We start from the raw sequence: 11,895 nt of genomic DNA, 5'->3' as shown, positions 1-11,895 counted from the left end.
AGGAAGTAATGACCTACATCCCCAAAAAGGAAGCACTTTGCATTTCCCCATTCAGCTCCCGAATTTCATCTAAAGGCACCGCCCCAAGCTGGATGTTTTTGCAGCCAGGCTACTGGGCTTGAATTTGGGTGGGGGTGGGGGAGTCTCTGGAAGATGATAAAAGAGTAGCTCTTTTCTCTTCCTGTATGGCACCCCCATCTGTTCAAAATTTCACTTCCAGCGCAGGCTGGGCTAGCAGGCATCTGTCTCTCAAGGAGCTGCAGGCCAAGAGGGAGAGAAGGAAGCCATTCCTTCCCAGCTTCACCCCCAGCAGCTTCCCCACATCCTCCTTGACACGACCTGGCTTACCACCAGCCACTGACAGTCAAGGGCAGTGCCAGGGCATTGACCAGATGACAACAATCTGCCTTTTCAATTTCCTTTTTATTTTACATTAAAAATTGGTTATTGCTCTAACAATACCGGAGGTAAAGACCTCTTCCCTAAGGAGCCTTGGCTGGAAGCCCCATTCAGCAAGGATGGAAGTCACAAGATGGGAGAGATGGAAAGGCTCTTTTCTTGGTGTGGAGGGGAAGCCCTTGATGTGGAGGGGCTCAGCCTTTCACTCCATTTCCACCTCCCCCGGTCACCTGATGGAAAGTGAATGGGAAAATGAGGTGGTGGCTGACCTTGGCCAGTGGGAGCCTGGGGGTGGGGGTGGGGATGGCGGAATGGTACTGTCACTGCTTTCAGCAGCTAAAACAGGTGCCATGGCCTGGGTGCTGGTGTTCTTTCCTGGATCTCAGGGTCCCATACTTGTTCTCTGGTAGAAGGCATGGGGACCAGTCTTTCTTCATGTCACGATCCTTCGTGAGTTGGGAAGATCAGGCCTTTTATATTACCTTCCGATTCTCCCTCTGTTGTCAGTCTCTTCTTAAGCATCCCTCCTCACTTGAAAGAGGCAGTAGGGAGATCTTTCCTAGCCCAACTCCCCTAAGGACCCAGAGCAGCATATAGGGTCTCCATTGGCTTCCATAGAGTTCTGGATGAGATGGTGAATTGAAGAAATGCCCAGAAGAGAGAAAGTGGCCAGGCCTGCCCTGCCCTACCTGTCTTGGTGCTCAGTCAGCTGGTGAACTTATCAGTTCTGCTAACCCTCTTTAAGCAGGATCAGCTCAATGCCAGGAATCTCCCATCACCACCCAGGTATAAGATGTGAACAGACAATGGTGACGCTTATTAGATCCATCATCTATAAAACTCTATCAGAGGTAGGGTCAGGTTCCCCTTTCCCTTCACTGCTTAAGGTCTTCTGGAAATGATTCTGACCTCACTCTCATCATCTCATACTTGACACAAGGAGCCAAGTTGATGCGGGGCATAGGAAGACAGGAGAATGAGTGATTAGAGATGGACCAGGTCCCATGGGGGCATTCTCAGACTCACTGGAACAGAGTCTAAGAGTGTCACACACATCATCTTGGAAACTGTGCATCACACTCAAACCAATCAAAGTTGCTAATGGCTGGGTGAGAAGTAGCAGGGGGGCAGCTGCATCACTGCCAGCTTATAAGCCCTACCCCTTCCCTGTCAAGTTATTTGAAGAACATGGCTTGGCTAGGTTCTAGGTGCTTTCAGTCTAGCAGGCCTGGATGCAGAAAGACTGAAAACATTGTGCATTTTCTGAAAGGAGAAAGTGGTGTGGGAAAGAGGAGAAGGCAAAAACAAGATTGACTTGTATGGGCACTGTGTCAGAGGTGCTGTGGTTCTATATAGGAGATGCTAATAGCTGGTGATTGGGCTGGGCTCTGGGCTCGATGTTTTTTGAAATCAGGATTTGGAATTTTTTTTAAGTTCAGTTGCATTTTCCAGTATAGGACAAGGAGGTGGAAGGCAGGAGTGGAGCATGCAGCCAGCTGAGTGCTTTCCCAAACCATGGCACAGCCCTCCTTCCTGCTCCCAGGGCTTTGTGGAGTGGGGTATGGGGAGACAGAGGGAAAAGGAAAAGGGAAGAGGAATGTTGGTTGTCTCCCTGCAGTGAGCCAGTCACGCTTCAGTGATGGTTGTAAAGAACTTAGATTTGGGAGATGGGGAAAGAGAAATGGGAGGAATTGCCAAGGCCTAGTTAGTAGGCTTGGAGCTGGTGAGAAGTCAGAGGTGGAGTACCTATGGGGGTGGTGGGAACAGGCTGCCCTTGTTGAAGTTGGGCCTATGGACTGGAAAGCTGGAAACCAGCCAGTCCCTCCAGGGAGTGAACATGCTGAAGTCTCCTGACTGTTTCCCAGCCTCCTGTTTGGCCTGTAGCCTCACCCAGTTTCTTGGGTGGCCAGGGACAGCATGAACATCACCCCTCACTACAGTCCTTTCCATTGGTCCTTGGTGTCTGGGAGCTCAGGGACCCCTTTTTCTCAGCATACCTATGACAACTACATCCATTGAGAGTATTTTTGGAGCTGGTAAGGAGAGAGAGACAGAGAGAGAAAGAGACAGAGAGAGACAGAGACAGAGACACAGACAGAGACAGAGACACAGACACAGACACAGACACACACACACACACACAGAAAGACAGAGACACAGACACACACACAGACAGAGACAGACAGAGAAAGACAGAGACACAGAGAGAGAGACAGAGACAGACAGAGACAGAGAGAAAGAGAGAGACAGAGAGAGACAGAGACAGAAGCTGCTCCTCAGGGAAAGCACACTGGAAAGATAAAAGCTAGGAGCAGGGATAGAGAAGAGGAAACCCAACTCTGAGGGTAGGGAGGTGAGAAGGCTGATAGCATAGAGAGAGGAGGAGATGGTGAGGACCAGGAGCTGAATGACCATCGTCAAAACAACGATCCTCTAGTTCTGTTCTTTCCAGGTGCTCAAAGCCCACTGAGCAGGTAAGAAGTTTTCATATCTGTTATATAGAGGAGGGAATAAAAACCCAAACATGGTAAATGACTTGCCCAAGGTCATGCAGTCAGGCAGAAGCCTTCCCAAATTGGTACCTCGTCCAACCAAGAATTCCCTTATCCTTCCCTTCTTTCCTCCTCTTCCTCTTTCTCCTCCTCCTCCTCCTTCTCCTCCTCCTCTTCCTCCTCCTCTTCCTCCTGCTGCTGCCTCTCCCCCTCCCTTCAACACCGCTGGCCTTTGGCACCCCGAGAAAGGAGAGGATCCAAAATTAATCTAGAGATTCCCCTGGGCCATGGGCTGCAGCCAAACTGGTCTCTGTCCAGCTGTAGCAGTGCCAGGCCCTGAGCTGACCCTGGGGACATCCCCAAGGAGGTAAACCAGGCCAGCCAAGGTCCACCTTTACCCTACCTTCAGGGCCCTTGGGACAGAGCAGGAGCCAGACCCCAAGTATACTCTCACCTTGCTGCGAAGGAGGCCCCCACCCTGATGCTCTGGGGTGCTGTTCTCTGAGGCGCTCTTGGCTTTCTCCTTGTTGTTAGGCTCATTGTCCTTAATGATGTCATACTGGCGACAGAAGAGAGCAATGACACCTGGGGAGGCAAGGGCTGAGGTTAGGGCAGTGGGAGGCCAGAGCAAGGGTCTCGGCCCTCAGCCCATATGACAGAATGTGTGGATATGTGTGTAGGGGCGTGAGGGATGGAGGGTATTCTTGTTATTCCTTCTCTTCCTCTCCCCACCATCACCCCCAGTTACGGGACTGTCTGCTTGAGCAGAGTCTTGGGATGCTTGCATGGTGGCTTCTGGAGAGTGGGCTCCTTTTGGGGGTGGGGGAAGGAGAAGCCTGGGGCCAAAAGGGAAAGAAGGTTGGAGGCAACAGGGCCCTGCAAGTGTGCATCTCCTAGCCCAGCTGTAGTAGCGGCCAAAGATCCATGGCTCTGGCTTCAGAGGAAACATTAGACAAAGGATCAGGGACCCAGGCCCCCAAGGGGTGTCCTGGGAAGAACTTCACGTAGCATTCTGGTGCGCTCTCTCAGACATCACCACTAGCATCACCACAAAATCAACCTTTCTATGCTTTCTGGTGTATTAACTCTTTCCTTATGAAAATAAACTCCTTGCTAGCAGGGACTCTTTCTTTTTTGTCTTGTAACCCCAGCACCTAACCCATGAATAGATGCTCATTGAATTTAATTGAATGGAATGGAACTGATAACTCTGTGAGGTGGGTAGTACAAATGTCTTTATCCTCATCTTATAGAAGGAGACCAAGGCAGAGAAAAGTGAAGTGACTTGACCAAGGTCATCTAACTAGTAAGTCTAAGAGCCAGGTTTTGAGTTCAGGTCTCCCGACTGAGACCAGGGCTTTTTTTTGGGACAATGAACTCTCCTCATATTCCTAATCTCAGGCTCCCTCCTTTCCAAAGCAGTGGGGCCCTAGAGTGAGAGGTGATCGAAGGGCCGAACTTGAGGACCTAAAGGGCCACATATGGCCTAAAGGCTACAGGTTCCCCACTCCTGCTAGCTTCTCTCTACTCTGTCTGCCCACTTCCTGTAGGCCCTGTCTATGCTACCCAACACTGCTAGAGGAAGTAGGAGCAGAGAGTGATCCTGAATGACCATAACATAGCCAAAGGGAAGACAGAGGGAGTTCAGCCTTCCAGGCTCCCCCTCCCTGGGACCAGAAGGCTCACCCGCCCACATGAACAGGACCACCACGATGATGAGCACCTCGCCCGTCCGAAGCTGCTGGCTCTTCATTCCCATTTCCTTCATGGTCACCTCATCTGTAGAGGAGAGGGAGGAACACCCCTGCATGTCAACATGCCCTCCTGTCTTCAGGAGAGGCCAAAGGGCCCTGCTCTCTGGAAACCACCGCTTCACAGGAAGACAGTGATGGCAACTTGAGAGAGATTTTTTTCAGAAAGCCCCCTGGAGAGTAGGGGTACCAGTTTTACATGTGGGGAGAAAATGAGCCTCAGAGAGGAGAGGGGACATGCCTTGCCCAAAGTCAAATAGGAAATGGCAACCAAATTCAAACTCAGCCCTCCCCATCTCTAAGCTCAGTGCTCTTTCCAGACAACTCAGCTTTGGACTTGGTGGTCTTCTTATTCTTCACAAGAGTGAGAATGACCATCCTCCAGAGTCTGTCATCCCAGAGGCTCCTGGTGGTGCAGTGGATAGGGCACTGGGTCCAGGGTCAGGAAGGCTTGGGTTCAAATTCAGCCTCAGAAATTTAGGAGCTATGTGACCCATGGCAAATCACTTCATTCTCTCAGCCTCAGTTTTCTCAACTGTAAAATGAGATAATAACAGCATCTACCTCCCAGGGTTGTTTCAAGGATCAAATGAGATCATATCTGTAAAGCATTTAGCACTGCGCTTAGCATGTAGTAGGTGCTGTACAGATGTTTATTCTTTCCCTTCCTGCCTCACCCCTCCACACTGTAACAGAACTGGTGCCCTGCCTGCAAGTTTCTCAAACTTTGGTCCCTACTGGCTCGAGTGCCTTCCAGAAGGCCTTTAAGAGAGTTCAAGGCTGAAGAACCCAAGTCCATGACCCAAGCAAGCCACTCACTCCTCCAGCCCCCTCCCTCAGCTCCTCTTTCCCCAACCCTGGCTCTTGAGCTCCTGCCTTTGTTTTTGGAGGCCAACTTCTCGGCCTCTCGAGGCGTCTTGAAGGTGACCGGCTCACTGGCAGGGCTCTGGCCCTGAATGGAGATGGCCTGCACGTGAACGATGTACTCTGTGTCCTCCTCCAGGTCCCACAGGGCGCAGGAACGGGTAGAGGTGTTTACCTCCTGGATAAATCGCAGCATCCTCACATCCTTCTTCTGCAATAGCAAAGGTCAGAACCCCTGTACAGCCCCTCTTCACTCTGTTTCCTCCTGCCCTCTACAGGCTGCCTCCAATCCCTCCCACCAGTCCATGCTGCCCCTACTTCCTCTAGCAGTTTTGGGTGGTATAGACAGGGCCTAGAGGAAGTGGGCAGAGCGTAGAGAGGCAGACAGAGCATAGAGAGGTGGGGAACCTGTGGCCTTGAGGCCATATGTGGCCCTTTAGGTCCTCAAGTGTAGCCCTTTTACTGACTCCAAAAAGATTTGTTCTGTAAAACTTGGACTTAGTCAAAAGCCGCACCCAAGGACCTAGAAGGCCACATGTGTCCTTGAGGGTATGGGTTCCACACCCCTGCTAGCCTCTCTCCTGTCTGTCCAGTTCCTCTAGACCGTGCCCATGCTACCCAACACTGCCTCTGCCCCCTGTCTCCCCTGTCTCCTCATGCAGTCCTCTATTCTTACAGCCCTCCCCTGCTTTCTCATTTTCTACATTGCCATTCCTTCCATCTCACTGCATCCAGCCTCTCTCCATGCAACCCCATTTCCTTTCCTCTGTACTTTCTTTGTCTCCAACTTTCTACCTATACCCCGACAGTAGCCCCACCCCCACACACATGCCTGGTCACTTCCCCATGGCAACTGCCCAATTCTTACCATGCATCCTTCCCTCTCAACAACATGCCCAGTCTCTGTGACCAAAGGAAGCCAGTCCCTACAGCCCCATGCACACATTTCCCCTTCCTCCTTCACGCCTTCTTCATACTTCCCTTACCCCACCTCACCCCAGGTTTGATATTACCTGCTGAGAAATTGCAAACCCAATGACCACCTCGTCGTCCAGCACATCCCAGCTCACCATAGCTGAGTTGGCCGTCAGTTGTTTCACAGTGACATTGACTGGGGCAGAAGGGCTGTCTGCAGGGGGAGGCAGGATTTGAGACCAGAATGGACTCTGAAGCTCAAGTTGCCTGATAAGCATGTATGGGCAGAAGGAGAAACTGAGCTCCCTCTCCCTCCCCGCTCCTAGGTCTCCCTGATCCCTTTCCTGCCTGCCTGGGTCTGGCTGAATAGTGGCTGAAATCAGGACTAATGGAAGCCAACATGCTGAGCAAACAGTCCTCTCCCTAACTTCCTTCAGGACCCCACTCTGGAAAGCTTACTGACTTGTTCTTGCTTTCTCACCTAGTGATACACCAAGACTCAGGTACACACACAAAGAAAGAAACTGAAGAACAGAGTGCATCAACAACATGTAAGTCTGTTTGGATACCGGGCTGAGAAGACCCAGGTCCGAGCTCCCAGCTTTCAGATATGGTAGCCACTGGTCTGAGTTGGGAAAGGTGTCAGTAGAGGTGGTCAGTTTAATTCTGATGAAAATCACAACCAACTCAGCCCCTCTGAAGGGCCATCTCCCACTCCATTTCTAAATCTAGCATAAAGAAGAGAAGGGTGCCATGTTTTCCCAGTTTCCTGCTCTGATTTAATCAGGGGTGAGAACCAGGGTCTCTACCTGTGGGGAAAATAGATCTAAACCTGGTTCATAACTGGTGATTTTTCTCTAGGGTTGGATGGAAGCTAAGTTCCCTGACCTTGACCCAACCATAGGATAGGAAGATATTAGGACTCAAGAGGACCTAAGTCCTACTCTCTTCCCCTGGGACTTCTGAATGGAAAATAGGGCAAGGGTTTCTGGGTAGGAGAGAGGTCAATTGTATATTAGGGTTGGGGACAACTTTCTCTGAGACAAGGACCTTTAACAAGAGGCTCAGTCCCACCATCCAATAAACCTGTTCTCAGGGTTGGGGTCCAGAAGAATGGGGAAAGAAAAGCCTATTAAGTCTGGAGGAACACAGACACTAGGAAGAACCTTTAGGTCTGCCACCAGTAGATTCTTCCTTCCCAAATTTGACATATTGAGAGCTAAGTTAGGACAAGAAGGGGAATAGCAGGAATGGAGTTGAGGTACTGGTTATTGGAAGGATCCTGGCTGGGGCCTACCTGAAGACTTGATCCTTAATGGGGCATAGAATAATGAAGGGCTGGATGGGTTAATGTTAAGATTTAGACAGAGGGCAGAAGAGCATTTGGGAGAGGTCAAGAAGGTCCTTCTGAGAGGACAGAAGCTGGGAAAAAGATGGAGAGAGAGAGAAAGAATCAGGGAAGATTAAGAAAAAGGGAAAGAGAAGGGACAGGTGAAGGTTAAGAGGGGGAAAGAATAGGATATAAAGATAAGGGAGAAGGCAAAGGTGAGAGTAAGAGATTGGTGAGGGGTGACTAAAGGAGATAAGACATGCCCCTATACTCTTTTGTTCTCCCTTTCCCTCCCCCCTTTACTACTCATCATTTATTGTGGGTTTAAGTGTTAGAGGGTTAAAGTAATGGGAGGGAAGTCTGGTGGGATTAGGGCACAGTGATTAGAGGAATCCAAGCCTGACAAGTTCACACCCTGCCCCAACCTCCTCCCAGAGAGAAGGAATGGAGACATCAGGGATGGAGAGACAGAAGGATAAACTGAGAAACATGAAGACAAAGAATCAGAAACAGAGATGGGGAAACAGAAAAACAGATATTGAGAAGTAGGAGTAGATAAATGGAGGCAAAGAGCTGGGAAAACAGAAGCATAGAGGTGGAAAGTCAGAAAAACTGAAGCATAGAGTCAGAAGGAGACAGAGGGAGAGATGGAGGCAGAGGGAGAAAGGGGGACAGATGGGAGAGAATCATCAAAGCAAGGGGGACAGACAGTCTGGCATGTGTGTGTGACATTTTCCTTGATATTATCACTGGGTGAAATATTTCTTCTTTCCAGACTACAGGTGCCAACTCATCTCGAACATCTCTGCCTAACACACATACCCTCAACCCCTTGCCCTGTTCCAGGCTCTCAGTCCTGAAGAATTCACTTGAAGGCGTGTTTCTGTGTTGTGTTGTGCTCTGTATGTGTGTTTGAATACTTTGCAAGTGGGGGGAGGGGAGGGAATGTAGATGGAGTTTATACCCTAGGGCTGAGGGGGAGGGGGGAAGAAAGGGCACGCACGGGGTGCCAAAGACCAGTCCTGTGTTCTCTGCTACCACTTCAGTTGCTCCCTAGAGGGCCTTGGAGAGCCTGGGAACAAATATCGGGGTCCAGACAAGGGAGACTCAACGGGAATGTAGGATGGACTGAAAGATTTGGAGGGCGGTGGTGAAACATAACAGATCTGGAGTTAGGGGCACAAAGGTAGGGAAGGGGGCCGATAGGGCCTGGAAAATGTGGGGTTGGAGAGGTGAGGGACAGAGGTTAAGTGTGTTAAGGGACAGATTGGGAAGGTAAATATTGGGCCTGGGGGACAGAGACTTGGAAGTGAGGGTAGGGGAAGACAGGGAGTTAGGGGTGGGGGACAGCGGGCTGAGAAATGGTCAAGATGGTGGGGAGGACTGAGGGGCAGTCTGCGAAGAGAATCCCCTACTCTTCTGCTCTCCCTCTCTCTGATTCCCCGGCTCCTCGCCCCCAAGGGCAAAGCCTGGCTCTTCCCCTCAGTAGAATCCTCCCGGGAGTTAACCCTATCGTTGCCGCAGCCCTCCCGCCCCCGGTCCCGACCCTCCGGGCCCCTTACCCGCCTCCACCAAGCACAGACTGGCGGAACTGAGGCAGAGCAGAAGCGTGGCGGGGATGTAGAGCAGGGAGGCGTCCGCCGGCCGGGCCGCCCGCATGGCGGCTCCTCCCTCCGTCCTCCCCGCCGCCTGCTCTGGGACTCAGGGCCGATGGCGCGCCGCCGCCTTCATTTCAGAACCGCGGACAGCGGCTGCGGCCCCAGCTAGCCCCACTGGGCTGGCGCTGCTCCTTTCGCTGCGCTGACGGCTCAGGCTCGGGCTCTAGCTTCGGCTCCGGGGACGGGAGGGGCGGGCTCCCCCGCTGGAAGGAGGGAGACACAGGGTAGGGGCCGGGCTGGGCCGGCACTGCGAGGGTCCCCCACTGTTCCGTCCGGCGCTCCCCCGGTGGCCGGACACCGCGGTTACCTGCGCCGTGAGCCTGGACGGGCACAGTAGCTGCCTGAGGAGCTGGCAGAGGAAGCCAAAGGCTCGGTGGCTGTCCCGGCGGGGCCGGAGCCGGGAGGGGGTGGAAGAGGACTGTGCACCCCGCCCCCAGCCCCGCCCGTCGCCTCCCTCCTCCCTTGCAGCCCCTGCTTTCCTCCCCAGCCCAATTAACCAGAACTCTCCCTCAGAGACACCAGGAGAGGCTCCAGCTCCCTGACCTTTTCTTGAGACCCTCAGTTCTCACCATCTCTCTCATAACCTCAGTTCCGCGGCCAGTCCCTGAGTCCCACCTTCAGGCCGTCAGCGCCCCTCAGCCCATTAGTCACATCAATACCTCAGCCCAAGACCTGAATTGAAGACTCGGTCGCCTAAGCTTCCTCAGTATCTTCAGTTTTTCAGTCCTTCAGTCCCCTCGGTCTTTTCAGGACCTCATTCAGCTTCCGACCATTCACTCAAACCTCTCAGTCCTTGAACCTCTCATCCCCCTCCCTTACTTGGTCCCCTCAGTCCTTCTGCCATCTTACCCTTTCCAGTCTTCCTCAGAACCTTCAGCCTCTCTGTTCCCCTCGCCTTCCTCCACTTAGCTCCTTACCCACAAAATTCAAAGTGTCCTTGGAGCAATGACTTTGCCCTCTCCCCTTACCTCATGTTTTTTTTTTCAGAGTGAGAGGGAGAAAATGGTGCCAAATGGGGTGGGGGGAATGACATCTGGGCTTAGTAGACTCCAAAGCTCCCTTGGCTCTTTTTAACATTCCCCTCCCCACCCCCAGCCCATGCACTCAAAACCCAGAGTCCACCAACAACCATGAACCCCTTACTCCTCCCCCCCCCCCACACCTGATGCTTGGCTCTGAATATGGTCAGAGAGGTGCAAATGGAGGTGGTGCTGAGAGGGGAGACAGTGTCCTGGGGCACCTGAGGGGCTACAGTCCTTCAGGATGATACTATAATGCAGTAGAGAAAGAATGAGATTTGGAATTGGAGGTCCTGAATTTAAATTCTAGATCTGCTATTTAACTACCAGTTACTTCCCATCTCTAGTCCTCAGTTTTACTCTCTATAAGATGAGGAGGTTGGATTAGATAATGTTCAAAGCCCTTTGCAACTCTAAATCCTCTGAACCATGAACAATTTCACCTGAAAGAAGTTAGGTGGCAGAGCGGATAAAGTGCTGGGCCTGGAGTCAGGAAGATGAATTCAAATCATACCTCGGACACTGCAATCCTGGTTCTCTGTCTCATGTTCTCCCATGGTAAAACAGGGATAATAATAGCACCTACCTCCCAGGGTTGTTGTGAGGATCAAATAAGATTTTTATTAAGTGTTTAGTTCAGTGCCTGGCACATAGTAGGCACTTAATCAATGGTTGTTCTTTCCCCTTCTCTCAAATAGCTCCTGGGTTACCCTGCACAGACATCCCACATGTAGCCGAACCATGAGATAAGATTCCCCCAAGTCCCCCCAAGGCCACTGCTTTTTAGGGCCATCCCCTGCTCTCTCAATGACTGTCTCCACATATGCTAAAAACAGCAGGGAGCCTCCCCACTTACTCCCACCTCTGCCTTTGATTTTGTTTGACTCTCCAGGCTCTGGAGGCTAAGGATGCCTGGTATCTGGAGAAGAGGGCAGCTCTTCCCAAATCCCTAGAGTACAAAGAAGCTCGTGGGTGAGGATGTCTGCTATCATCAACATGGTCTGATCCAAGGGGAACGATTATTCCTTCCTCCTGCCTCCCCGATATCACAGTACTTGATATTTCACCATTAGCTATTCATTTCTTTCTGGTTTTCCAGGGTCTGAATATCTTAGGTTTATAGGCCATCTGACCTAGAGGACATCTTAGAAAGAATCTTATCAAACTCCATTTGATAGACAAGGAGGGGCAATATCCTCATCTGAAAGGTGGAGGATTAGAGTATTTCTACTCCTGCTTTCAATGATTGGTAGGAGAGAAAGCACTTCGAAAACTTCAGAGTGCTTTGGAAATGGGAGTCATTAACATTGATATTAATTATAGTCATGTTATCATTATACCCCAAGGCCACAACCCAAATACAGGAGAGAGCTAGGGATAGGACCCAAGTTGGCGTACTACATTGTTTTTTTCAGTGGAAGGGGGCTATGTGTGCCTCTAGCAGAAAGTGGAGGGGGATGGGTCATG

At 51.3% G+C, this 11,895-nt stretch overlaps 1 protein-coding gene across 1 annotated transcript; it reads right to left on the bottom strand.

Moving 5' to 3' along the window:
- Positions 1-2,677: 2,677 nt before the first annotated feature.
- FNDC5 (fibronectin type III domain containing 5) lies at positions 2,678-9,410 on the bottom strand. Its single transcript, XM_036745537.1, has 6 exons — positions 9,314-9,410; positions 6,520-6,635; positions 5,519-5,717; positions 4,615-4,670; positions 3,346-3,476; positions 2,678-2,890 (listed from the first exon to the last, which is right to left on the bottom strand). The coding sequence occupies exons 1-6, from the start codon at positions 9,408-9,410 to the stop codon at positions 2,833-2,835; spliced, it is 657 nt and encodes a 218-aa protein (XP_036601432.1). The 3' UTR covers positions 2,678-2,832.
- Between the last annotated feature and the right edge of the window lie 2,485 nt (positions 9,411-11,895).

This window comes from Trichosurus vulpecula, chromosome 2, assembly GCF_011100635.1.
Source record: "Trichosurus vulpecula isolate mTriVul1 chromosome 2, mTriVul1.pri, whole genome shotgun sequence".
NCBI classification, from domain to species: Eukaryota; Metazoa; Chordata; class Mammalia; order Diprotodontia; family Phalangeridae; genus Trichosurus; species Trichosurus vulpecula.
Note: the sequence above shows the minus strand (reverse complement) of the source record. Positions and strands in the feature narration are given on the sequence as shown.

Excerpts from the sequence above, each read along its gene's own strand:
- FNDC5 (XM_036745537.1), bottom strand. The coding sequence starts at position 9,410 with ATGCGGGCGGCCCGGCCGGCGGACGCCTCCCTGCTCTACATCCCCGCC. Across the intron at positions 6,636-9,313 it reads TCTGTGCTTGGTGGAGGCGG|ACAGCCCTTCTGCCCCAGTC; the intron begins GTAAGGGGCCCG and ends CTCCCCCTGCAG. Across the intron at positions 5,718-6,519 it reads GGTTTGCAATTTCTCAGCAG|AAGAAGGATGTGAGGATGCT; the intron begins GTAATATCAAAC and ends TTGCTATTGCAG.